The sequence below is a fragment of the Heterodontus francisci genome, chromosome 38 (genome assembly GCF_036365525.1).
Source record: "Heterodontus francisci isolate sHetFra1 chromosome 38, sHetFra1.hap1, whole genome shotgun sequence".
Lineage (NCBI taxonomy): Eukaryota > Metazoa > Chordata > Chondrichthyes > Heterodontiformes > Heterodontidae > Heterodontus > Heterodontus francisci.
The window spans coordinates 34,470,429-34,494,874 of record NC_090408.1 but is presented as its reverse complement, the minus strand read 5'-3'; the positions used below and the strand labels follow the sequence as shown (position 1 = coordinate 34,494,874).

At 44.2% G+C, this 24,446-nt stretch overlaps 1 protein-coding gene across 4 annotated transcripts in view; it reads right to left on the bottom strand.

The window, feature by feature from the left end:
* Positions 1–24,446, bottom strand: part of LOC137352525 (lactadherin-like) — a 78,917-nt gene that overhangs the window by 31,080 nt on the left and 23,391 nt on the right. For 2 of the 4 annotated variants that reach the window (XM_068018074.1, XM_068018075.1), the window contains exons 2-4: positions 14,546–14,671; positions 11,640–11,720; positions 8,906–9,031 (exon numbers count right to left, since the gene is read on the bottom strand). In XM_068018074.1, coding sequence (XP_067874175.1) covers positions 8,906–9,031; positions 11,640–11,720; positions 14,546–14,671 — 333 coding nt within the window. The remainder of the gene's footprint in view (positions 1–8,905; positions 9,032–11,639; positions 11,721–14,545; positions 14,672–24,446) is intronic. The other 2 variants (XM_068018076.1, XM_068018077.1) reach the window with 1 other exon arrangement.

Sequence of the window (24,446 nt, the reverse complement as noted above, 5' to 3'; positions counted from 1 at the left end):
AGGTGCTTGATAGCCGGCACAGACACGATGGGCCGAAGGACCTGTTTCTGTGCTGTATGATTCTATGACTCTATGACATCATACCTCTGGTTGTGGATCTTCCCCTGATATTGACAATGGGAAATTGTAACCAGCCTGTCCTAGTCGGCCAAGAATTCAGACCAGCTGCAGATAAGCAAACGGCAAGCGCTATTTATGCTTTACCACCTGATGTAGGGAAGGAGACCATCTCTCACTTGCCACAATGCATCATGTAAATTGGGTACCTCAGGTACCTCATATTGTAAATACCTCCCTCTTCTGTTATCCACGACTTGAAAGGAAACAATATTTATCCTGCAGGCATCAATTAACTCCCTACAGATAATCTCTGATTGGTTACTGAGATTGTGTTGCTCTCCAGGGCAAGGATGGAGAGGGAGGGTCAATAACAGACTTGTGTACTCGAAAGCAGAACAGTTCCATTTGAAAAGAACAAAGGCCAATACGTCATCAAAGAACTTCTCTTGGAAGAACTATCAGACCTGAGGGCTGATAAAGGGTTTCAGCTCACCTCAGAATGAGGGCCACCTCATTCAGTGTAAGTTATTTGTTAAAGGTTCTTTTGCCTTGATTTGGGCTCCAGGTGCAGCTCCTGGTGGAGGTCCTCTGCGTTTACCCAGTATAGTAAGCCTTGGCTTAGTTGGTAGCACTCCTGCCTCTAAGTCACAAAGTTCTGGGTTTATGTCCCACTCCAGGGCTTGAGCACAAAAATCAAGGCTGATACTCCAGTGTAATACTGAGGGAGTGCTGCACTGTCAGAGGTGCTGTCTTTCAACAACTTAGATTTATATACCGCCTTCAACGTTAACAAAACATCCCAAGGTGCTGTACAGGAGCATTATAAAACAAAATATGACACCAAGCCACATAAGGAGATACTAGGTCAGATGGCCAAAAGCTTGGTCAAAGAGGTAGTTTTAAGGAGTGTCTTAAAGGAGGAAAGAGAGGTGGAGAGGCAGAGAGGTATAGGGAGGGTATTCCAGAGCCTGAGGCCTAGGCAACTGAAGTTGCGGCCACCAATGGTGGAGTGATTAAAATTAGGGATGCATAAGAGGGGTGCAGATATCTTGGAGGGTTGAGGGGCTAGAGGAGATTACAGAGATAGGGAGGGGCAAGGCTATGGAGGGATTTGAAAACAAGGACGAGAATTTTAAAATTACAACTTTGCTTAACTGGGAGCCAATATAGATCAGCGAGCACAGAGGTGAGAGGGGAAGGGGACTTTTGGATGAGATGTTAAACCGAGGCCCTATCTACCTGCTCAGTGGATGTAAAAGATCCCATGGCACTATCTCGAATTACAGCAGGGGAGTTCTCCCCAGTGTCCTGGGCCAATATTTATCCCTCAATCAACATCACAGAAACAGATTATCTGGTCATTATCACGTTGCTGTTTGTGGCAGTTTGCTGCGTGCAAATTGGCTTCCGCGTTTCCTATATTACAACAGTGACTACACTTCCAAAGTGCTTCACTGTATGTAAAGTGCTTTGGGGTGTCGTGAAGTCATAAAGGCGCTATATAAATGTAAGTCTTTGAAGTCCTCCCTGGCCAATATTTATTCCGCAACCAAAATCACTAATACAGATTACAACTTATATTTATATAACAGCTTTAACCTAATAAAACTTCCCAAGGTACTTCACAGAGGCATTATAAAACAAAAGATGATACCAAGCCCCATATGGACATTTCTTTTTATTCGTTCGTGGGATATGGGTGTCGCTGGCAGGACAGCATTTATTGCCCTTCCCTAATTGCCCTTGAGAAGGTGGTGGTGAGCTGCCTTCTTGAACCGCTGCAGTCCATATGGGGTAGGTACACCCACAGTGCTGTTAGGAAGGGAGTTCCAGGATTTTGATATTAGGGCAGATCTCCAAAGCTTGGTCAAAGAGGTAGGTTTTAAGGAGTGTTTTTTTTTATTCATTCATGGGAAATGTGCATCTCTGCAAAGACAACATTTGTTGCCATCCCTAATTCTTCTTGAGAAGGTGTCTAAAAGAGGAGATAGGTGGAGAGGTTTAGGGAGGGAAATCCAGAGCTTGGGGCCAAAGCACTCCAATGGTGGAGTGATTAAAATCAGGGTGCTCAAAAGGCCAGAATTAGAGGAGCACAGATATCTCGGAGGGTTGTGGGGCTGGAGGAGATTAAAGAGATAGGGAGAGGCAAGGCCATTGAGGGATTTGAAAAAATGGATGAGAATTTGAGAATCAAAGTGTTGCTTAACCAGGAGCCAGTGTAGGTCAGTGAGCTAAGGGTGAATGGTATTTGGTGCGAGTTAGGACACGGGGAGCAGAGATTTGGATGACCTCAACTTTACAGAGAGTAGAATGTGGGAGGCCGGCCAGGAGTGCTTTAGAATACTCAAGTCTGGAGAAAAACATTATTGGGTTATTATCACATTGCTGTTTATGGGATCTTGCCATGCACAAATTAGCTGCCAAGTTTCCTACATTGCAACAGTGACTACACTTCAAAAGTTCTTCAATGGCTGTAAAGCACTTTGGGATGTACTGAGGTCTTGAAAAGGTGCTATATAAATGCACATCTTTTTTCTTTCTTGCTGAGACTTACATTATGCCTTATGTTGGAGGTGGAGGGGGCGGGGAGGTCTAAAAATCCCACAGGCATTCACACAATGAATTGATTTGTTTTAACTGTTGCTTCCTAGTATTACATAGAAATTACAGCACAGAAGCAGGCCATTTAGCCCAACTGGTCTATGCCAGTGTTTATGCTTCCTCCCACCGTACTTCTAATATTGTCAGCATGACTTACTGTTCCTTTCTCCCTCATGTGCTTATCTAGTTTCCCCTTAAATACATCTATGCTACTCGCCTCGCCTACTCCTTGTGGTCGCAAGGTCCACATTCTTCAGACAATAAGCTGTGAGATGCAGGTTCCACTGCATTTGGTTCTTCTTAAAGTTCAATTTCAATGGGCGGGTTGTCTTATGAGGAAAGGTTGGACAGGCTAGACTTGTATGCACTGGAGTTTAGAAGAGTAAGGGGTGACTTAATTGAAACATATAAGATCCTGAGGGGTTTTGGCACGGTGGATGCGGAAAGGATGTTTCCTCTTGTGGGAGAATCTAGAACTAGGGGTCACTGTTTAAAAATAAGGGGTCACCCATTTCAAACAAAGATGAGGAGAATTTTCTTCTCTCAGAGGGTCGTGAGTCTTTGGAACTCTCTTCCTCAAAAGACGGTGAAAGCAGAGTCTTTGAATATTTTTAAGGCAGAGGTAGATAGATTCTTGATAAGCAAGGGGGATGAAACGTTATCAGGGGTGAGCGGGAATGAAGAGTTGAGGCTACAATCAAATCAACCATGATCTTGTTGATTGGCCGAGTAGCCGACTCCTGCTCCTAACTCGTATGTTCGTATGTTTAATTTCTTTGCTTTGCTCCGTGAGGGGTTTTTTGCCTCAGTGCTACACGGCTGACTCCTTGGGGGCAATTTTAACTGTGGGCAGTAGTGTAAAATGGAACGGCCTCCCATTATACACCTCACCCAATTTCCCTTTCCATAGACTTCAATAGAAAATGGAAAGGAGTGACTTTGATGCACACTTAGCAATTTTTCAGAAAAAGATGCTCACTCACAAATTAACTGAAATGATGTTTGATTTAATATGAATGGCAATGTGTTGAATAGAAACGTCATGGGGAGCAACAATGAGATGGGAGGAAGCAGAATGCAGAGTCTAATGCTGAATCATCACAAACTGCAACTTGCCAAGATTTTAATCTTCTCTCCAACAACCAGGTGTTCTAGCATCTTCCCAGGTTGTTGAAAACCCTTTTCAAAGCTGCTGTATATTGAAAGCATGTTAATCTTCTTAAATCCAGAATTCTGTGTTTAGTAAACACCTATCGACTCTTCAGCAGAAACACTCCCTCAGGCAGCTCACAGAAAGGCGTGGGAAAAGGAACAGAATTAATAGCCGAAAGGCAAGAAACAGATCTGAAAAGGAAGAATGAAAACAACAGAGAATGCTGGAGGGCCATCAGAGCCTGAAATGGGCAAAGGCAGGTTTACGTCTTGGGTGGAGACGCTTCTTGAGAGATACATCCAGTCCCAGTCCCCGCCCGAAACTGTAAACTGTCCTTATTCAGATATTAGCGGATCTGATGTGTATGTCCAGCATTTTGTGTTATGCTTTCAGATTTCTGCTATTTACAGTTTTACTTTTTTTAAATATAAAATATTAGAAACATTTCTTCCGATCATTGACCAGGGGAGGATGAGTATACAAATCAGTTTCGAAGAACCTCTCATCTTTCACCAGCTAGGACCAGTGCATCTATTAAAGATGAAGGCAGAAATGTATTTCCACCTGAATTTTTAACTGGACCAGGACTGTCAGGATTGGAGAATTTCTCTCTCCATGGATGCTGCCAGACCTGCTGAGTATTTCCAGCACTTTCTATTTTTATTTCAGATTTCCAGCATCTGCAGCATTTTGCTTTTATTTGACAATATCAAGACATTTGATACCAGGACTGACCGTACCAGGAATATTGGTACTGATTGTACCTGGTCTGATCAAATCAGGAGTAAATGTACCACATCTAACCTTACCAGACTGTATGACGGTACCAGGACTAATTGTACTGGGTCTGACCATACTGGGTTTCAACACACCATTAACATATTGTTTGCCTTTGCTCCGTGACCTTTTGGTCAGCTATGTGGCCTGGTCCAATCTAGACCTCCTTTGTTATCTCTTGCCCCACCCCCACCTCACTTGCTTATAACCTGTGACTTTTCTAATATTTGTCAGTTCCGATGAAGGGTCACTGACCCGAAACGTTAACTCTGCTTCTCTTTCCACAGATGCTGCCAGACCTGCTGAGTGATTCCAACATTTCTTGTTTTTATTTCTGTGTTTGACTTTATTCCACTTGACCGTGCTGGGTCTGACTTTGCTATTTCTGACCATACCTAGCCTGAGTATTTTGGTGCAGGGGCTGAATGTACCAGGATTGTCTTTTCTTTCATGCAACATTCTAAAAAGACAAAACTGTGAAATAAAATGTAATTTTTATTTAAAAATCAGTCTCATATCATTCATTAAACATCTCACCTTGAATTAATTGCTCCTCCCTCCATGCATGCCATCAATTTTCTTCCTTCACATCAGCCCTAGATGCACTGCAATATATCACTGTGTAACTTCACTTTTATTTCACAGTTCTACATTTTCAAAATTAATAAACCAAACAACTTTGCAAAAATGAGCAGCGAGGGACCAGGTACAGTAAGACCTGGTAGAGTCACTGGTACAGTCAGACCCAGTACAGTCACTGCTACAGTCAGAGCAGCTACAGACAGACTAAGTACAGCCAGATTTGGTACAGTCATTCACAGCTACAGTCAAACCAGGTACAGTCAGAGCAGCTACAATCAATCTCTGGTACAGTCAGACCCAGTACAGTCAAACCAGGTACAGTCAGGCCAGCTACAGTCAGTCACTGAAACAGTCGGACCTAGTACAGTCAGACTCACTCTGGCCATGTCTGATATGGTCAGACTCAATACACAGTAAGATCCAGTGGAATCATGATCTTCCCTGAGAAGATCATACTCAGCAGCCCTTTTTACGGCACGCCTGATTTTCTTCAGTGTGAAACAAGTTGCTGATTTGTCATCAACCCATTTTGCACTGCTTCTGTTCACCAATTCCACCCTGCAAGTATCTGCATCAAGGACTCATACAGCATCTTCAGCACAGTTTTGACATGGAGTAATATTCCTGCGACACTGTGTCCATCAAGCAACCTTAGGTATGGAACAGCACAGATCAGATTCAGAATAAAGTTCTCTCTACACCTTCCCCAACAAAGTGACTGAACCCCAAATTCCAAAGTGGCCCCTGCTGCAAAAGAGCAACATTTACGCTTTTCCTGCATCTGCCATCCTGTAACCACAGTGAGATTGCCAATTTAGTACCAACTGAAGAAGTTTTGGGCTGTAGTCCCACACCCATTAGCACCTGGATCGAAACTGCTCCAAGCTCGTTTCAGGTCAAACATTTACAACCAGCAGACAGAGAAATCTTTCATCCCATAAATCTGGGCTGAATTTCAAGCTAAGTCCCTGAGGTCAAACAATAAATTATTTTTCCTAATTCACTGCATGACCCAGTTCCCAGTGCACATCACAATATATATTAGCTGCAATGGGGTCACTTCCTAATGTGAAGAAATCAAAGGAAAGCTCTTCTCCCCTCAGGATGAGTCATGTGTTATCAGCTGTCCATCAGCTAGAATGATTGGCTGGTTTAATTCAGATTCTTCCAGTTGAATTGGCTGCAGAGAGCATTGGCTGCAGTGGCCAAATCAACGTGTCCCCTACATGCTCCTTAGTGGGGAAATGTGCTCAGTATGAAATCATCTTCCCCTACACTGAGATTAATGTAGAGAATGCTGAAATCCCTGAGGCTGCATAGCAACTCTCACACATGACTATACTGGACAATGCACCAGGGTGGCTTAATTGGAAGCACTTGCATCTCTGAATCATGAAGGTTGTGTTTTCAAGTCTATAAAAGTGAGCACTGCTGACGCAGGTAGGAAACCTCAGGGGCACCTCAAAATGGAGGCACCCCCGGACAGATATGTAAAAATTATAATTTAAGGGGCTGAGAGTGGTAGGCCTTGCGGGATGGAGGCAAGCCCCTCCGGGTGATCGTTGGCGAAGCAAGGCTGCCTTTCCTGCCTGGGGTCCCCTCTTTGAGCCTTGGTGCCTCCGGCTCTGATGCCCCCACCCCTGGCCTGCTACCGAGAGGCTACCTCCATGAAGTTGGCGGCCTCCCAACATGGCTTGTGGGGAGGGGTGGGGGGGAGGGGGGGCTGCCCTACCATCGGCAAAATGCTGGTGGCCCCATAAATTGGCCCCTAATTGGGGGCCTTAATTATGCAAATCAGCTCCCTCCTCCGTGGAGCAGCAACTGATTTGCCTCACAGCCTGCTGCGAGGAACTTCCTCGCCGGAGGGACAGCGACGGGGAGCTGTCCTGACACGGTTCCCTTTTATTTTACGTGCCCCCTCGCCTCCGTTCCCACCACCTGGGGGCCAGTAAAGTCGAGGACATATGTAGGCTGATTATCCAGTGCGGTACTGAGAGAGTGCTGCACTGTTGGAGGTGCCGCCGTTCGGATGAGATGTTAAACCGAGGCCCCATCTCCCTGCTCGAATGGAGTGTAAAAGATCCCACAGCACTATTTGAAGATCAGGTGAGTTCTCCCCAATATCCTGGCCGATACTTATGCCTCAACCAACAACTAAAACAGACTGGTCATTATCTCATTGCCATCTGTGGGAGCTTGCTGTGTGCAAATTGGCTGCCGTGTTTCCGACATTAAAACAGTGACTTCTCTTCAAAATGTACTTCATTGGCAGTCAAGCATTTGGGACATCCTGAGGTTGTGAAAGACGCTATATCAATGCAAATCTTTCTTTTTTTTTAACAGATTATCACCATGAGTGTTTTTTTTGCCTTCTCATTGACAAGACTGGCAGCAATTGGATGAATGAATTCCTAAAACATTGCTTCACATTGTTCTTTCTACCCTGACTAAAGTTCAGGTCATGTTGGGCTTGTGTTTGACAGCTCCAGTTACACTGATGAAGTTCTGCAATATCATCCCCAGTACTGTCTGAGTGATGGAGCCACATAGCTGTGCTTTACAACTATACATTAAATCAACAGTTAACTCAACAACAGCTTGCAATTATTTAGCACCTCTGACCACCCTAAAGAACCACTCCCTCCACCACTAGCACACCATGGTCACTGTGTTTACTATCTACAGGATACACTGCAGCAACTCACCAAGGCTTCTTTAGCAGCCCTTCCCAACCCTGGAAAGGCACAAAGGGCCAAACAGCCTCCTTTTGTGCTGTGTTATTTTATGTTTCTGATTTTAAGGGTGATGGTGGAGAGGTCAAACTGGGTATTGTCAGCCCGACCCATTTCCAGCGTTGGTCTGACCATGAGAAATTTGTAATGGTGATTGAAAATTTCAGCAATAGCAGTTTGAGAACAATCTCCCCTTTATGTCCTTTTGAAACAAGTCAGCTGTCTGGTTCCCCTGAAACTATTCTGGGATAAGATCCAAGCCTCGAGTGATAGCAGCTTCTCCTTTCTTGCTGGCTAGCCATTGATATCATGGGGGCTGTCAGGAGACACATTGATCACTCTGACCTGGTCTCGGGGTTGAGACTAGCTCTCACAAGCTTTAGTGTCAAGGTTTTTTATATTTACAGAGATAATGGACAGGTCTGTAGTCCATTTAATTTTAGGAACCAAACTTTTTAAAGAGTTGGATGCACATTGATTTCCCTTAAAACCAAATGATTTCTCCATCCAGACTATAGGAAGATTATCTACAGAATAATCAATAATAATGGGGTTTTTCGGGAAAAACTTTCAAGGCTCACGATTCATCACTTAACATGAGTATGAGTCACAGATTGGCACATAGACCAATACAGCCAATTCAGCAACCCAAGCTCACCCCTAGCGAGGCTCTAAATTAGGAGCAGACCCTTTCAAAATGTAAAATTTATATGACACTAATGGCTTCAAAGATCATCAGAGACCAGCAGTATTTTACAGCCAACACCTGAACTCCAAGATTACATAACTGCCTTGCCATTAATATATTTGCTCATTTCATGAAGAATTGAGTGAGAGACCATTCAATTCAGGGTCCGTTTTTCTGCCACGAGAGGCTAACAATGTGGAATCCAATTGCCATCGCACTCCATGTCACCGACATGCAATGTTCAACAGCTGTGATATCCATAGATTCTCCACAGATAATAATTTCCCCCCCCAAAAAAACCATTTCACTTACTTGTTTGACAATGAATGCCCTGGAAGCCAGTGGGGCACTTGCAGGTGTATTCGCTGAAGACATCTCCTCTACGTGATATCAATTCGCACAGGCCACCATTTTGACAGGGGTTAGGGTGACAAGGCCCTGCAATGTAACAAAGAAATAATCATGTGTGGAAAGTTGTCATTTAGGTTGGTAGCCGGGAGTTAACCACTCAGTCAATCTGGTTGCCAAAATATTCTAGGCCCCAGGCACTTTGTTGTAGGCCTCAAGCCATTTACTAGTTGTCAACCTTATATGCTTCACTGGAAGCATTTTTCAGGTTTCTTCCACTCTATAAAAAATATCCAGCCGGTCCCTTAATGCTCTACAACTCGGGTACTGCACTCAGAAATAGACTGGTGCTAAAGTTTATGATCCTGCTCTGCCACTGCAACAATGGGACAGACCAAGGTCTTTCAGTCCACCATAGTCCCATTCCCGCACCCATTTTCCCAGCCCTTTTAAATTTTGTTTCTTCAAATATTGATCCTCTTCCCTTTTGGAAGCTATTATAGATTCCATTTCCATCCCCATGTTTGATCATCTGCTCATGATCCTAAATTTATGCCTTCCAGTTACTGACTCACCAACCAGCAAAATAATTGTTCCTGATTTGCCTCATCAAAACCCCTCAATTGAACACGTCTGTCAGATCTCCTCTTTAGCCCATACTGAAAGCTCTGGAATTCCCTCCTTAAACCTATCCACTTCTCTACTCCTCTTTCTTCCATATGAGATGCTCCTTAAAACCTACCTGTTTGGGCAAGCTTTTGGTCACCTATCGTAATATCTCCTTATGTGTTTCAGTGTTAAACTTTGTTTGTTAATGCTCCCGTGAAGCATCTTGGGACATTTTACTCCATTAAAGGCACTATATAAATGCATTTTATTGTTGCCATTATTGTCTATTCTGTTGAGGTGGCAAGGAGAGGAGATTGGGGGAATATACAGAAACGGTGGCTGATGTTTCTGCCAAATTTCCAAATCACAGCTGGGAAATTCTTGAGAGCTGCGTTACTTCTTCAGAAGTGTGGCATAAACAGGGTTTCGGGCAAAGTAATGCTGGCAGAGCATGAGCAACTCTGAGGGATTTCCCAGCCAACATACTTACTGCTTCAGTTCTTTGGTGGCTAAACACAGCATCCAGTGTGGTACTGACCTATACAAACAGGAAGGCTCCTGGCTCCACCATGGGCCTGGGTTAAGGTAACAAGGAGCTGGGTTGGTGACGGGGAATGGTGACAGTGATGGTTTTAACTCTGCCCACCCAGCGGGAATTGTGTGGACAGTGGGTTAAAATGGCAGCCAGGTGGTTCCCACAGCGTTACCGCATTCCTCACAATTTTAACTTCCAGGAGCTTTGCGATCACTCAGTGAAGGCAAATGGGGCTTGATAAATATTGAAATGGTGGGGTTTGATGATGTAATTTGGACCTTACCATAATTCTAACCCCAAAATGCATAAACTGCACCAAGCCTGCAGGTAAGAAATCATTTTTTAAGGTTACTTGTGGTCTAGGATTGTCTTTCCAATAAGGACATCTTCTGCTTTCCCAACCTCCCCCACTGCAATCGAATCAGCACCACCCCTACCCCTGGTCCTGCATGACTTACCTTACTGGGGACCACTTGCTTCGGCCCTCATCGGCGTCCGACACCTGCCCTGATTCCCACTGCCACCCGTTGGTCATGCTGGCACTCCTGCCGGTTTTGGGTAGGGGACAAGAGTTGAACTTTTTTAATGAGTTAAAATGGCCTGGGGCCCCTTGGTGCGGAGCCCATGAGGATTTCCTTCCTGGGCCCAACCTCCACCCACCCCTGAGCTAAAGATAGCACTTGAGACTAAGGAAAGGAGAAAAACACAGTGTCAATCTCCCAATCTGTGACTCCACTGGGAAATGTGTGCATGGACAATAGGTGAAAACACAATTGGCTTCAGCTGGGGTGGTCAAATGCTCACTTAGACAAGATACTGGGGGTTCATCAGCTTCAGGAGAGGAAGAACAAAACAGTCAGAATTTAGGGGGATTGATGAGCAAGGGCATTCCTTTAGGCTAATTATCAGACAATAGTGACATATTTCAAGAACAGATCTCATCTTTCAATAAAGGCAGCAACTTAAAGACAGCAGACAATGATTTGCCTGGAGTGCAATGTCATGTAGAATGATGCAGGTTCTAGGCTAGAAGAAAGGCTCTCAGGCTTAATATTCAGCTATTGCCTTATGCTCAGCTACCTGCTTCGCCATGGAAGCTCTGCACTCACACACTGGGGGCGCAAGAAGCCGAAAGCTCACTTACAACTAGTCAGCTCCAGAGTTGAAAGGTCTCCCTGGAATGCATTTTGCTCAGATCATTGAGCGGCAAGACGGCAGGCATCAGAATCAGCCCGCCAATTTGAGAAACGTGCCTAGTATTTCCCGTAACGTTACGCTGGCAGCTAGCATTCAAACACAAGCCAAAGAATGGAAAGGAAGTGCAACAGCCCAAGCGGTCAGTGTACACGCACAAAGCAGCAACTACAATTGCCAAACACTCATTTTAGAGAGATTAAAGAAAAAAGAAAGAGTTTTGGCATCTTCTGCAAGAGTTTGAGAATGGCATTGAACCCCACACAAGAGTCGTGAAAATCCAAGACCTGCAGCATGGTCAAGCTTTGAATTTCTGTCCAACAACATTGTTTCTGTTGTCAGAAATCACAGGCAGCTTACCTGAAGGTTTGGAGTATCTAGTGACATCGTTATACCTTATGTCTTCCAACGTATACCCGGTAGGTTCCTCTGCACCACTTCCTGTTTTGATTGCATCAATAAATTATATTAAAATAAAATGATGTGCGGGCTGGGGGGAGAAGAAACATGGTTGCACAATTACTTCACACACCACAGGAAGTGATGCGAAGGAACTTCCTGGGTACAGCTATGTTGAAGATAAAAAGCAGAATGGCTTTGTAGAAGTGCCCAATCTCAGACAATTCCCCACTGAAGTACATCTGACTCCTGAAGTCTTCTCACAAATGGAAATGGAAACTCAAAAGGCGGAAACTGCTTGGTTAACAACAAAGAAAGTGCTTGCTCTAAAAAAAAGTAAATTCATCTTGTTCACTGGAGTGAGCCTTTCTCCTATAAGGCTTTGTCCTCCTCTCCTAAAGGTACTGATGCTCACAGGGTACATGCTATGGTTCCATGGCACTATTGAAGAAGAGCAGGGTGTTCTCCTGGTATATTGACTAACATTTCTCCCTCACCCAACGCCACAACAACACAGATTCACTGTGAGGTTTGTCAAGTGACGAATAGTTGCTCTATTCACCCAAGCAGCAACAGGGCCTGCACTTCAAAAATAAAATTTTCGATATGTAGTAATGTGGGATGTCTTGGGCACACTAAAGAGACTATGCAAGTTTTAATTCTTTCTTTCACAGATCATAGAATTTTATAGTACAGAAGCAAGCCACTTGACTTAGATACATTGTTCATTAATTTGCTAATTAATTACAGCCTGGGGTTCTGTTAGTCCAGGCATTGAATTAACTACTTCATGAATATAACTGTGAAGTGAGGGAGAGACTTAGGTACATAAGCAAAATTGATTAATTTGATGTAGTCAATCCACCGGTGTGTAATTATTTATATACTTGTGACTGAACATTGCCAAATCCTTGCCTCAGACTACAAGAAAGGTACAAATGAGAGAGGCTTTTAGGCCCATTTTAACTCACCCATCCAGAATAAAAGACCTACTATCATCCATCGCATCATCTAACCAAATCTTATATGAGTCTTATGTGAGGTTTTTACCTCCAATATCCTCTTCTGAGGATCGTTCCAAGGGGATACACTGGGTGAGAAAGTTCCTCCTGCTACCTGTCCTAAACTTTTCTTCCTGCAATTATATAAGCCACCCTTATCCCAGCATACCCTGGGACAGTCAATCTAGAATGAGGGTAGAGAGAAGAGTTGAGAATTTGAAAGTTAAAAATTTAGACTCACTGTGGACCTGACCCAGTAGTTATACAATGCAATCATTCAGTTTTTAAACCAAAGCTGGCTCTCGGGTCCTCCTCAAATGTTTTAACCTTTTCTAAAAGGTGAATGTAAAAGATCCCCTGGAACTATTTTGAAGGAACAGCAGGGAAGTTCTCCCCGGAGTCTTGCCCATATTTATTTCTCAACCAAATGCTAAAAACAGACTATCTGCTCATTATCATATTGCTGGTTGTGGGAGCTCGCTGTGCACAAATCAGCTGTAGTGTTTCCCACATCACAACAGTGACTACACTTCTAAAGTGCTTCATTGGCTGTGAAGCACTTTGGAACATCCTGAAGTTGTAAAAGACGCTATAGAAATGCAAGTATTTTTTTAATGATCTTTTTCTTTCATCTTAACTGGGGCTAATAAGCTGTTGCTTGGAGGTTTAGATGTGACCTGACACTGTTCAGCAGTGGGAGGGAGAGATAACACTTCATTTTAGGCATTGCCCATCCCTTTGTGTAGTGGACAGTTGTAGCTGAGATGGCTGTTGCCCTGCCATCACATTTTCATTAATACGCTGCCTCAAACTGGCCTGCACTATTACAAGACCTCCTACAATGAAGACACTTCAAGAAATATTTAATTGACTGTAAAGTGCTTTGGGACATCCTGAGGTTGTGAAATGTATCATATAAATGTAGGTCTTTCTATCTTGTCTCAATTCCAGTACATCAGTAGTTTATAGCACACCGAGATAAACATCAACTGCTGCTGGGGGACTATCAATTTGGTGAAAGACGCTCTTTGGTCTGCCCAAAACCTGCTGGTCTTCCAGCACAAAGAGTTGTCCACGACTGAATGTTGCAGATTGGCACATTCCAAGGTCCAGGACTACGTGCTGAGGGACGCACTCAAGCTTGGGGCAGCCGCAGCAAAGGCTCAATGGGGAAAGACCACTGTGTAAGATCCCTCCACCAAGGTGAACTGAGGGGCTGGATCCATGGAAAACCCCTCGAACTGTATCCAGAAAATATTTGTTTGCTGTAAAATGTACATGGCATGTAAAATGAAGTGGAAGGGTTGTGGGGCAACTCACTCCTGTATTGAAGGAAACTGATCTGCTTTGCACTCTTTGTATTTTTTGACTTGGTGCTGTTTGGAACTGTTTTGTAATGTATTTTTTACAGATTTTTATGAATAAAGTATATTTTGGGGAAAAAATCAGTAGTTTATAGAACAAAGTCTGAAAGAATCAACAGATGGTTTTACTGTCAGAGATCCTCAACTAACAGCTGCATAGCCTTGCCTATCAATGAAATACTGAAGGCGCTTGAATGCATCCTTTCTCTAGTAAATTCTGCTCAAGGAGAAGTGATTAGGAACGGGGCCAGGTTCTGGACACTGGGCAGGGATTTTGTTTGCTGCTGCATCTGACATTTATTTGCTGTCAATTATGTCTTTCATTTCAATCCAATTTTGGTTGTTCTGCTTCTGTGTAAGCCACAGAACTGTAAAATTATTAAACCAACAAAGTAAAAAAGGATAGATAACAGCCATGCAGATAGAAACACAAGGTAGAAGAACAACCAGCTCAAACTTTAGCATTGGTCATGCTAGTTAAGGTCTTTCCCACGGTTCTTACCTTGCTCCATCTCCGTGCAGTCTTTCCCAGTGAATCCGTCCATGCAGATGCAGTAATAGGGATCTGAAGAGATTCCAGCCAGGCACGTGCCTCCATTCTGGCAAGGGTCAGGGCGACAAGGATGAGCTGTGAAGCAACAAGAAGCATTAATGGATCTGAAATGCATGGGACGTAACCATGGCAGTTACTCCGGGATCATGACCACCCAGGACCTCTGCCATTGACCCTGCCAAAGTTTGTGGGTTGGGGAAGGTCCCTTTAGTTGCACGTCACCGCTGGGCATCTGCATGATTAGTGGTGAAATGCAAATGCCCGCCGTAGTGAAGACGCCGCAAATTGCAACAAAATTGTAGCTGCCCGAGGGAAGGATTGCCAACTGAAAAATAAAATATTACCCCCAGCCTTTGTAATAACTGAAGAAAAAAAAATTGCTGCCTTTCTCTTAAAGGGTTTGGACCATAATTCTGACCTGCTTAAGGTGGGCCCCACAATTGCCAATCCATAGTCCCATTTGCCTCTTTTCATTGAGCTTACTGGCTGCCAAGAAGAGGCCAAGGATGTGGGAACTCCCAGGCTTTAGTGTTCCTGTCCCAGCTCTGCACCATCCACATCAATGGCCTTGTTTGGGACGGTAGAGGCTTTGGCCACTGGAAACTCCAGGACATGATCAGTACCTGGGACATCAGGGGCTTGATCTAGTTTGCAGTCCTTCTGTTGCATTGCCATCAGAGTTAAGGTGAGAGCATGCCAGAACAGCCAAATATATTTGACTCAGTAACAAGTAAATCTTCGTTCAAAGTCAGTTCCTTTTTTAACGACAGCAAGGGAGGGGATAACGGAATATTAAAGATTTTAATGGCAGAAATGCCTTATTCCTCAGAAAGTTGAGTGAAAAACTGATACAGATGATTCACTATTTACACTTACCACTATAAAGACAGGAAAGTTATACCATGCATTGCACAATGCATTATTTTATGACCATGTCCCTTTAAAGCCACAAAGTCAATTGTTGTTAAGTCAACAGAGGCTCAGGCCACTCAAGAGTTTAAATTTTGTTTGGCTCAGGCGCTTTCCAGATAGGAAAATACTTGTCATTTTTAGCCTGTACTTGTAAAACATTCAGCATTTAGTGACTGATACCCTTTCTCTTTAAGATTGTTTTGCCCTGTAACCAAGTGTGATGGCTGGACTTTGGTATCTGGAAGATGACATGTGGAGTGTGCCATCTGGCTCATGAAAAATGATGTGCTATATGTATTGGGAGAGCTTTACCTCCTCTGTCTGCTGGAGATACATCCAGCTTCTTGGTGTAACTCCAACAGACGAATCAGGAAAAACAGACGGGAAGGCATTCCGCTGGTTCCCCACTGCCCACCACTACTTTTGGGATTTCCCACTAGAAGTGATGGCAAAAGACCTCCCATATGTCTGCCCAACTATGGTGGGTATTCTATGAGGAAAGTGGGATGAATTGGATAGCTCAAAGAGTTTGCCTGGGAACGATAGGCCAAATGGCCTTCTTCAGTATTGTAGCATTCTATGATTTTCTGATGATAATGAGTTGTAAATGATGGGATAGGTCATACAATGGAGTTCTGATCACTTAAATTATAGCATTGCTGGACACCAGGAATGGCAGTCTTTTCTGATGGAAAGCTTTGCTGTGAGAAGAGGGGAATTAAAACTCATTCATCTCCAAATTTTTTAAAAATGTAAACAAAAGATTGAAAATGTGCTTGGCTGCCGCCAACACTGACTTCCCTCCCTTTCTGAAACCTGATCCCTGATGGGGGAAATACAACTGGGAGCCTGCTCATATTGACCCCGACCCCAGGAAATCAGCCAGGGGTGAGGGCATATCTCGGCCACTAAAGCAGCTTTGCTGTAGGGACCAGGAGGGAAATAGACCCCACTGTTTTTAAAAAATCAACATATATACATATATTAAAGGAGAAAAGTGTGCTAAAATCATGAAAGATAAATGATCAACAACATGCATATAAATATGGCACCTTTCATTTACCAGATGTCCCAAGGTATTCTACAAGGTTCTAATAAACATCAAACAGCAACAACAATAAATTGTATTTATATGGTGCATTTCATGTAATCAAATGTCCAAAGGCGCTTCACAGGAGCAGTATAATACAAAATTTGACAGCAGGCCACATAAAAAGATATTAGGCTAGGTAACCAAAAGCTTGGTCAGACAGGTAAGTTTTAAGGAATGTCTTAAAGCAGGAAAGGAAGGTGAAGAGGCAGAAAGGGTTAGGGAGGGGGGGCGGAGTCGGGAGCTAGGGAGGGAATTCCAGAGCTTAGGGCCTATGAAGCTGAAGGCACAGCCACCAATGGTGGAGCAATTAAAATCGGGGCTCAAGAGGCCAGAATTAGAGGAGTGCAGATATCTTGCGGGGTTGTGGGTCTGGAGGAGATTACAGAGATATGGAGGGGTGAGGTCATGCAGTATGTTAGTGGAGTTAAATGAAGGTATAGCTGAAGAGGCATATTGAGGGAAAGGTGAGATTTTGTAAGGCAGACAGGTACAGGGGAAGAATTCCAGAGACTAAGAGCATAGTGGCTGAAGGCTCTGCTAAGTTGCTGGCATGAGGGAGGAGCAGGGTTGGGACTCACTGAAAACCAAAGTCAGTTGAGTGGATGATGAGTGTATGGAGAAAATTGCAGAGGTGATACAATATATGAGTGAATGTATCCAAATGCCTTCACTTCAGTTTAATTTTGGCCACTCATTTCTGGTCACTCATGTTAGTCAGGGATAGATATTACAGCAGTGAACAGTTTGTGGTTAGCGCTTGCTGAAGTGGTGCACATACCTCTTTAACTATGCCTTCATTTACCTCCACTAACATTATTTTACTTTCAATTTGTTGCTTATTAAAACCTTTTAGAATATCTTGGATCATCTGTAACATGAAAGGCACCATATATATATATCCACTCGCTTGGCAGCACAGAACATAAGTATTGCTGAAAAAAGAGACTTGCTGTCGATGCTTTTAGTCTTGCACTCATCAGGACAGACACAAGAATACCAAATTTCAAAGGGAGCAACAATTTATACTACTTGAGAAAAGGGTGCTGATTGGTTGGCAAGTTGACTCTGATTAGTCGAGGCACTGCCATGAAGAATGCAGAACTATTGTCCCCCACGTTTTTGTTTAATTAAAAAAAAAGGTATAATGCCTGGACATGATCCTTTTGCCTTCAGAGGACGGGTCACTGCATATACATATGTGTAGCTTCTAGCAAGTGTAAGTAAGCCACATTGTGAACCTGAATGATAATCTTAAATTGGTTCTAGGTATAATTCTTAATTAACTTGATTGTTCTATAAGTGCTGTCCAATCATGGAATAACATACAACATTAGACTTCATGTTCTAAGTTTTGCAAGTAAACAAAAGCATGGGAGACAATAGTTCCTTGATGCATTCTCCATGCCAAAACCTCATGGTGTTCCCATGTCCTTGCTGCCCTTGTCCTTGTAGGCGATAGAGGTCACGGATTTGAGAGGTACTGTCGGAGGAGCCCTGGCGAGTTGCTACAGTGCATCTGGAACACACTGGAGCCATGGTGTGCCATGCAAATTAAATGTTCTCCAATTGCCGTGCTAACTCCAGCAGAATCCACACTGAAGTACACTGGTTAACCACCAGTATTACAGTCGGCTGATTTTCAGGGACAATATTTTTAATGGAGTAAACCCCCCGAAGAAAATACAAGAGGAGCACTAGGAAAACAGGCAATGTTTAAATTATCCATTTTAACATTCACTCAAGCATTTCCATTCCTTCAAGGTCAGACAGTACAAACAGAGCCCACTTGTGATTCCGCGGGTAGGCTCAGACTCCCTAGAACAGAATGATGTGAACTCTTATCTAAACATGTCACAGTGCTGCTAAGAAATCTTGAAACTCAGTCTATTTATTTATAGTTTTGTGTTTTGAAAGTCAATGCTTGTATTCCCTCCTCCGCTTTCCTGTTTGATATCTCTTTCCTTGAAAAGTCAATTAAGAAACATTCACAGCAGCTGAACAAAAGACAGGCTCATGGCTTGACAAGAAAGTGACAAACACTGGGATTTATTCCCATCAACCAGGTGCTCCTAACCACCTTTTCCCATGGAAAAGTGGGTGCGCACACTGTGTGGTATTGGGTCAGACAGAACAGGAAGGAGTCAGGTTCTCTTCCTGGTCTGTGCTTAATTAGTTGGTCTCAACCGGGGAGCACAAGGGATTGTTAGAATTATCCAGTAACCCTGAGATGGGGATAGGGAAAAGGAAATCAGCCAGGAATCCCATTCCTGATCACAACCTACTGGAAGGTGCCATGTGTGAATTTTGGTTGAGGATGGGATGGTGCTCAGTCACAAGCCCTCCATGGTCGAATAGGTTGTGGAAAATAATGGATAAATGTTACATTTAAGCTCTCCCGATGCAGTGTTTCATGTGATGATCGTGACGATCAGGAATCTGGGCACAGACGTCAACGCGGCTAGTTCACAGCCGCCATGTTTTTTTTCCCCTTAAAATGGATGGTAATTCTGGGTCACAAACCAGATTGCCAGACCTCCTCATCTAAATTCTGATATGTGCTCCCATCTTGTGAACAGGGGTCGGCAACATGTCCGTGCACGGACACCAGTGTCCGTGGTAAAAGATTTTGAGGTCCGTGACTGGTAATTTCAGGAATGAGAAATTTCCCGTTGACTTCTTCTTCCATACAAATCTGACTTTAAAAAAATTTGCAGCCGTCAGTTTCAGTTTCACAGCTGATAGGTGCTGGGAGCAGAACAGCGGCTTCCGAACTCAGGACAAGTTTAAGGTTTTATGGCGGGTTCCGATTTTTTTTTTAAAGCCTGCCGAAAACCACGAACTTGTGTTCAGCAGCCACTGTTCCCACTCCCGGCACCTGTCAGTGTGAAACTGAAACTGACGGCTGCAAATATTTTTTAAAAACTGACCAATCACAAAGCAGCTCCAGGGAGAGTTCCCGCTTTCTGCAACTGTCACAGAGAGAGGGCGCGATAGGGAGAGAGAGGGGAGAAAGAGAAAGAAGGGGGGAGAGAGAGAGGTGGGAAGAGAGAGAGAGGGAAAGAGAGAAGGAGATGAGCGAAAGAGAGAGGAGGAGAGAGAGGAGGAGAGAGAGTGGAGGAGAGAGAGAGGGGGAGAGAGAGGGAGGGAGAGAGAGAGGGGGAGAGAATAGGGGAGAGAGGGAAAGGGGACGGGGAGAGACTGAGGGAAAGAGAGTGGGGGGGTGAGAGAGGAAGGGCAAGAAAGAGGGGGGAGAGAGATGGACACAGAGGGGAGAGAGATGGACACAGAGAGGGGATAGGGACTGACACAGAAAGGGAGCGAGAGAGCAAAAGGGGAGAGAAAGAGATCAAGATCACACCTGACAGATGAACATCTGTCCAGATTGTCCTGATCACTACATCAGGTGTACAGGCAGACGTTGAGTACTTGTGCAAAAAGAAACAATATCAAATACTCACTAAATAGGGAGAAATGCATTTTAAATCAGACTGTGTTTTGATGGCATTAGATTGGCTGTATACTTTATATACAAATTAATTGCCCCCATGTCTGTGGTTGAGTCAATAATTTTGTCAAATGTCCGTGATGCAACATGTTGGTGCCTATCCCTGCTTGTGAAGTTCTCCAGCAGCAATGATAAATAATCAAATTTATCGCCAATTGTTTGCCAATTGGATCATGTGCTAAAGGGCTGCTGTCCATGGAACTGTGCAAGTGAGTCTGTGGAATTCTCTTCTTCAGGGATGAGTTTCAACTGTGCAGGACTTCATCCCTCCCTGCTCATCCTTCTTTTTCCGCCCATACCATTTTCCTAGGTCAAGGCTTATTCCGTATTCACAGCAGTCTTCCACTTGCCAAAGGGAATTTAGTCGAGGAAACTCTGGCTGTGCTGTAGCAGGGGAGTCCAGCATGTGAAGGGGCATCAAGTGACTTTAAAAGGGAGCAGATGAAGATTGGATTGAAGATTCCCAATGAAGGCCTTAGCCACAACTGAGATCTTCAACATTTAAGTGTTTGTAGCTGACTGGAGGGAGGGCAGGCCACTATAAGCCCTCTCCATTCAGTGAAGGATCTCGAGACCCTTGACATCTTCCATATGGCAGCCTCAGGGAGTGGTGGCAAGTGGGGCAAACTGGAGTGTAATTCGCCTGGGACTGGGGCATAGTGCTCCCACTGCCATTGGTATATATCAGGTGGGGAATGTGCAGTCAGTGATGGTCCCAATCAGGGAAGGGAAGGAGGGTGAAATCCTGGTTGAGAAATTGCAACAGCAATAGATCTCGCTGCTTAAATTCTGTCATTTCCCACTGCAATCCTGCTCAATTATGGGCAGAAAGAATCTCCACCCCCACCCTGGGCAGTACCTTCACAGTACAAAGGAGAAAAAGGGTAGAAAAATCCCCAGGAGTCTCATTAACCGGCAACATACTGCACTTGAACAGATTATTCGAACATCATCACACCATGCACATTATCTCATCTGCAATCAGTCTCATACCATCAAAACATACCATAATGTCTCTAATTCACTGAACCACAAAATAGGGACGGAACAGTTACTGATTTTGACACTGACGCTAAGAAGCATTGTGGAGCTTTGCACACGATTCAGAACATGAAGCAACAAGTACGACAGACAGTAAACACCGTCAGAGGCACAATTAATAAAATACTTTGGCTCTTGTTGCCAATGTCTTACAAGGTCATGCAGATTCTGTGAAGTTAGTCCAGACCATCATGTCCCTAAACAGTTTTCAAGACTCTCCCATCCCCCAACCACAGTTTATCAATGTGGATTTAACCAGTTTAGAGTGACTTTAATTGTCCCTAATTCATTTAGCAACACATAGTTTTGTCCAACTGAATTAGTTTGAATTCAGGTCGGGCTACAACTTTAAGAAGGAAATCAATCACAGCACAGAAACCTAACTGAATGTGTATGTACCTGTCATTACTGTCTCATTGTTCCTCCCCTATTAACATGGCAACTGACTGCCAACCCCCATCCTTCGATAAAGATAAAAGAGCATAATGTGAGCAATGCCACAGGAGATATGTATTTGGAGATTAGACACCTTGATCAGAAGCTGCACAACCCCAGTTAAGATTTCCAATCTGTTAGTTGTACTGGACAGAAAAATACTGGCTGGAGTTTTGCAATTTCCCAATACATGCCAAAATGGAAAATGTCCTAAATTCCTTCCACTAGCTCCCCTGAGAAAGCTCTGTGCTATTAATAATCCCCAATCCCACACCCGCGCCCCCATCCGACCTTTTCAACAAATATCAATCCAGTTCCCTTTTAAAGGTACAATGATTCTTTTTTTGGAATGCTCTGCATTCACTATATCCCTTGGGAAAATAACTTTTTCTGATCACCAAATTGTGAATTTGTACTTGTGATCTTTAGTCCTTTCCTTCAATTCTCTCTTTACCAAGCACTATTTTAAGGGCTGCTCTTCAGGGATAAAACATTTGGTCGGAGCCTTTCATTATTTAATCCTTTTCATAGCGGGAAGGTGAATTCCTGCCTGAGCAGGAATTTGCAAGGAATATATGATTTTAATTATCCAATTATAATTGCGTGTTCACTTCAAGTTAGGCTCCTAAATAAACCCAGCCAGAGCATGTATTTAATCCCAATTTAACTTGGATCCTACAGAGGCAATAAACCACATGCCTGCAATTTCTTTTCTTATCTCAAATAGATCAAAAGCTGAAGGCGAGCATTTATTCCATGAACTACTTTCTGAAAAAATGTTCTGATTTACCTCTGTGGTGATTTGATGAGAGGTGATGAGAGATGGCACAGTGGGGGAAAGATTAGCTCCCATTAATTGGGCTCATTTTAAAACAGTTATAGCCATAAATCTGCCACAAATTGGGATTCTTGCTTGCCACTTTCTTTGGAGAAACAAAGGAAGTTGGTGACTGTGACTGTCAGTTTTAAGGCTTGGAATTCAAATCTTCTTCTTCTTTGGCCTTCTTGTCTCGAGAGACAATGGGTAAGCGCCTTGAGGTGGTCAGTGGTTTGTGAAGCGGCGCCTGGAGTGGCTATAAAGGCCAATTCTAGAGTGACAGACTCTTCCACAGGTGCTGCAGATAAAATTGGTTGTCGGGGCTGTTACACAGTTGGCTCTCTCCTTGCGCTTCTATCTTTTTTCCTGCCAACTGCTAAGTCTCTTCGACTCGCCACACTTTAGCCCCACCTTTATGGCTGTCCGCCAGCTCTGGCGATCACTGGCAACTGACTCCCACGACTTGTGATCAATGTCACAGGACTTCATGTCGCGTTTGCAGGCGTCTTTAACGTGGAGACATGGACGGCCGGTGGGTCTGATACCAGTGACGAGCTCGCTGTACAATGCGTCCTTGGGGATCCTGCCATCTTACATGTGGCTCACATGGCCAAGCCATCTCAAGCGCCGCTGGCTCGGTAGGGTGTACATGCTGGGGATGTTTGCCGCCTTGAGGACTTCTGTGTTGGAGATACGGTCCTGCCACCTGATGCCAAGGATTCTCCGGAGGCAGCGAAGATGGAATGAATTGAGACGTCGTGCTTGGCTGACATATGTTGTCCAGGCCTCGCTGCCGCAGAGCAAGGTACTGAGGACACATACTTGATACACATGGACTTTTGTGTTCCGTGTCAGTGTGCCATTTTCCCACACTCTCTTGGCTAGTCTGGACATAGCCTTTCCCATGCGCTTGTTGATTTCTGCATCGAGAGACAGGTTATTGGTGATAGTTGAGCCTAGGTAGGTGAACTCTTGAACTACTTCCAGAGCGTGGTCGCCGATATTGATGGATGGAGCATTTCTGACGTCCTGTCCCATGATGTTCGTTTTCTTGAGGCTGATGGTTAGGCCTAATTCGTTGCAGGCAGCTGCAATCCTATCAATGGGTCTCTGCAGACCCTCCAGTGTGAGATGTTAATGCAACATCATCAGCAAAGAGGAGTTCCCTGATGAGGACTTTCCGTACTTTGGTCTTAGCTCTTAGACGGGCAAGGTTGAACAACCTGCCACCTAATCTTGTGTGGAGGAAAATTCCTTCTTCTGAAGACTTGAATGCATGTGAAAGCAGCAGGGAGAAGAAGATCCCAAACAGTGTAGGTGCAAGAACACAGCCCTGTTTCATGTCACTCAGGATAGGAAAGGGGTCTGATGAGGTGGCGCTATGCTGAATTGTGCCTTTCGTATTGTCATGGAATGAGGTGAAAAGATCGGATGTCCACCAAAGCTACTTTTTCTAGTAGTCTGAAGAGACCACGTCTGCTGATGAGGTCAAAGGCTTTGGTGAGATCAATGAAAGCGATGTAGAGGGGCATCTGTTGTTCGTGGCATTTCTCCTGTAGCTGGCGAAGGGAGAACAGCATGTCAATGGTGGATCTCTCTGCTCGAAAGCCACACTGTGCCTCAGGGTAGACACGCTCAGCCAGCTTCTGGAGCCTGTTTAAAGTGACTCAAGCGAAGACTTTCCCCACTATGCTGAGCAGGGAGATTCCACGGTAGTTGTTGCAGTCACCGCGGTCACCCTTGTTCTTATAGAGGGTGATGATATTGGCATGGCGCATATCCTGTGGTACTGCTCCTTCGTCCCAGCACAGGCAAAGCTGTTCATAAAGCCCTGAAAGTATAGCAGGCTTGGCACTCTTGATTATTTCAGGGGTCATGCCATCCTTCCCAGGGGCTTTTCTGCTGGTTAGAGAATCAATGGCATCACTGAGTTCCGATTTTGTTGGCTGTATGTCCAGCTCATCCATGCCTGGCAGAGACTGGGCTGCATTGAGGGTGGTCTCAGTGACAACACTTTCCCTGGAGTACAGTTCTAGATTGTGCTCCA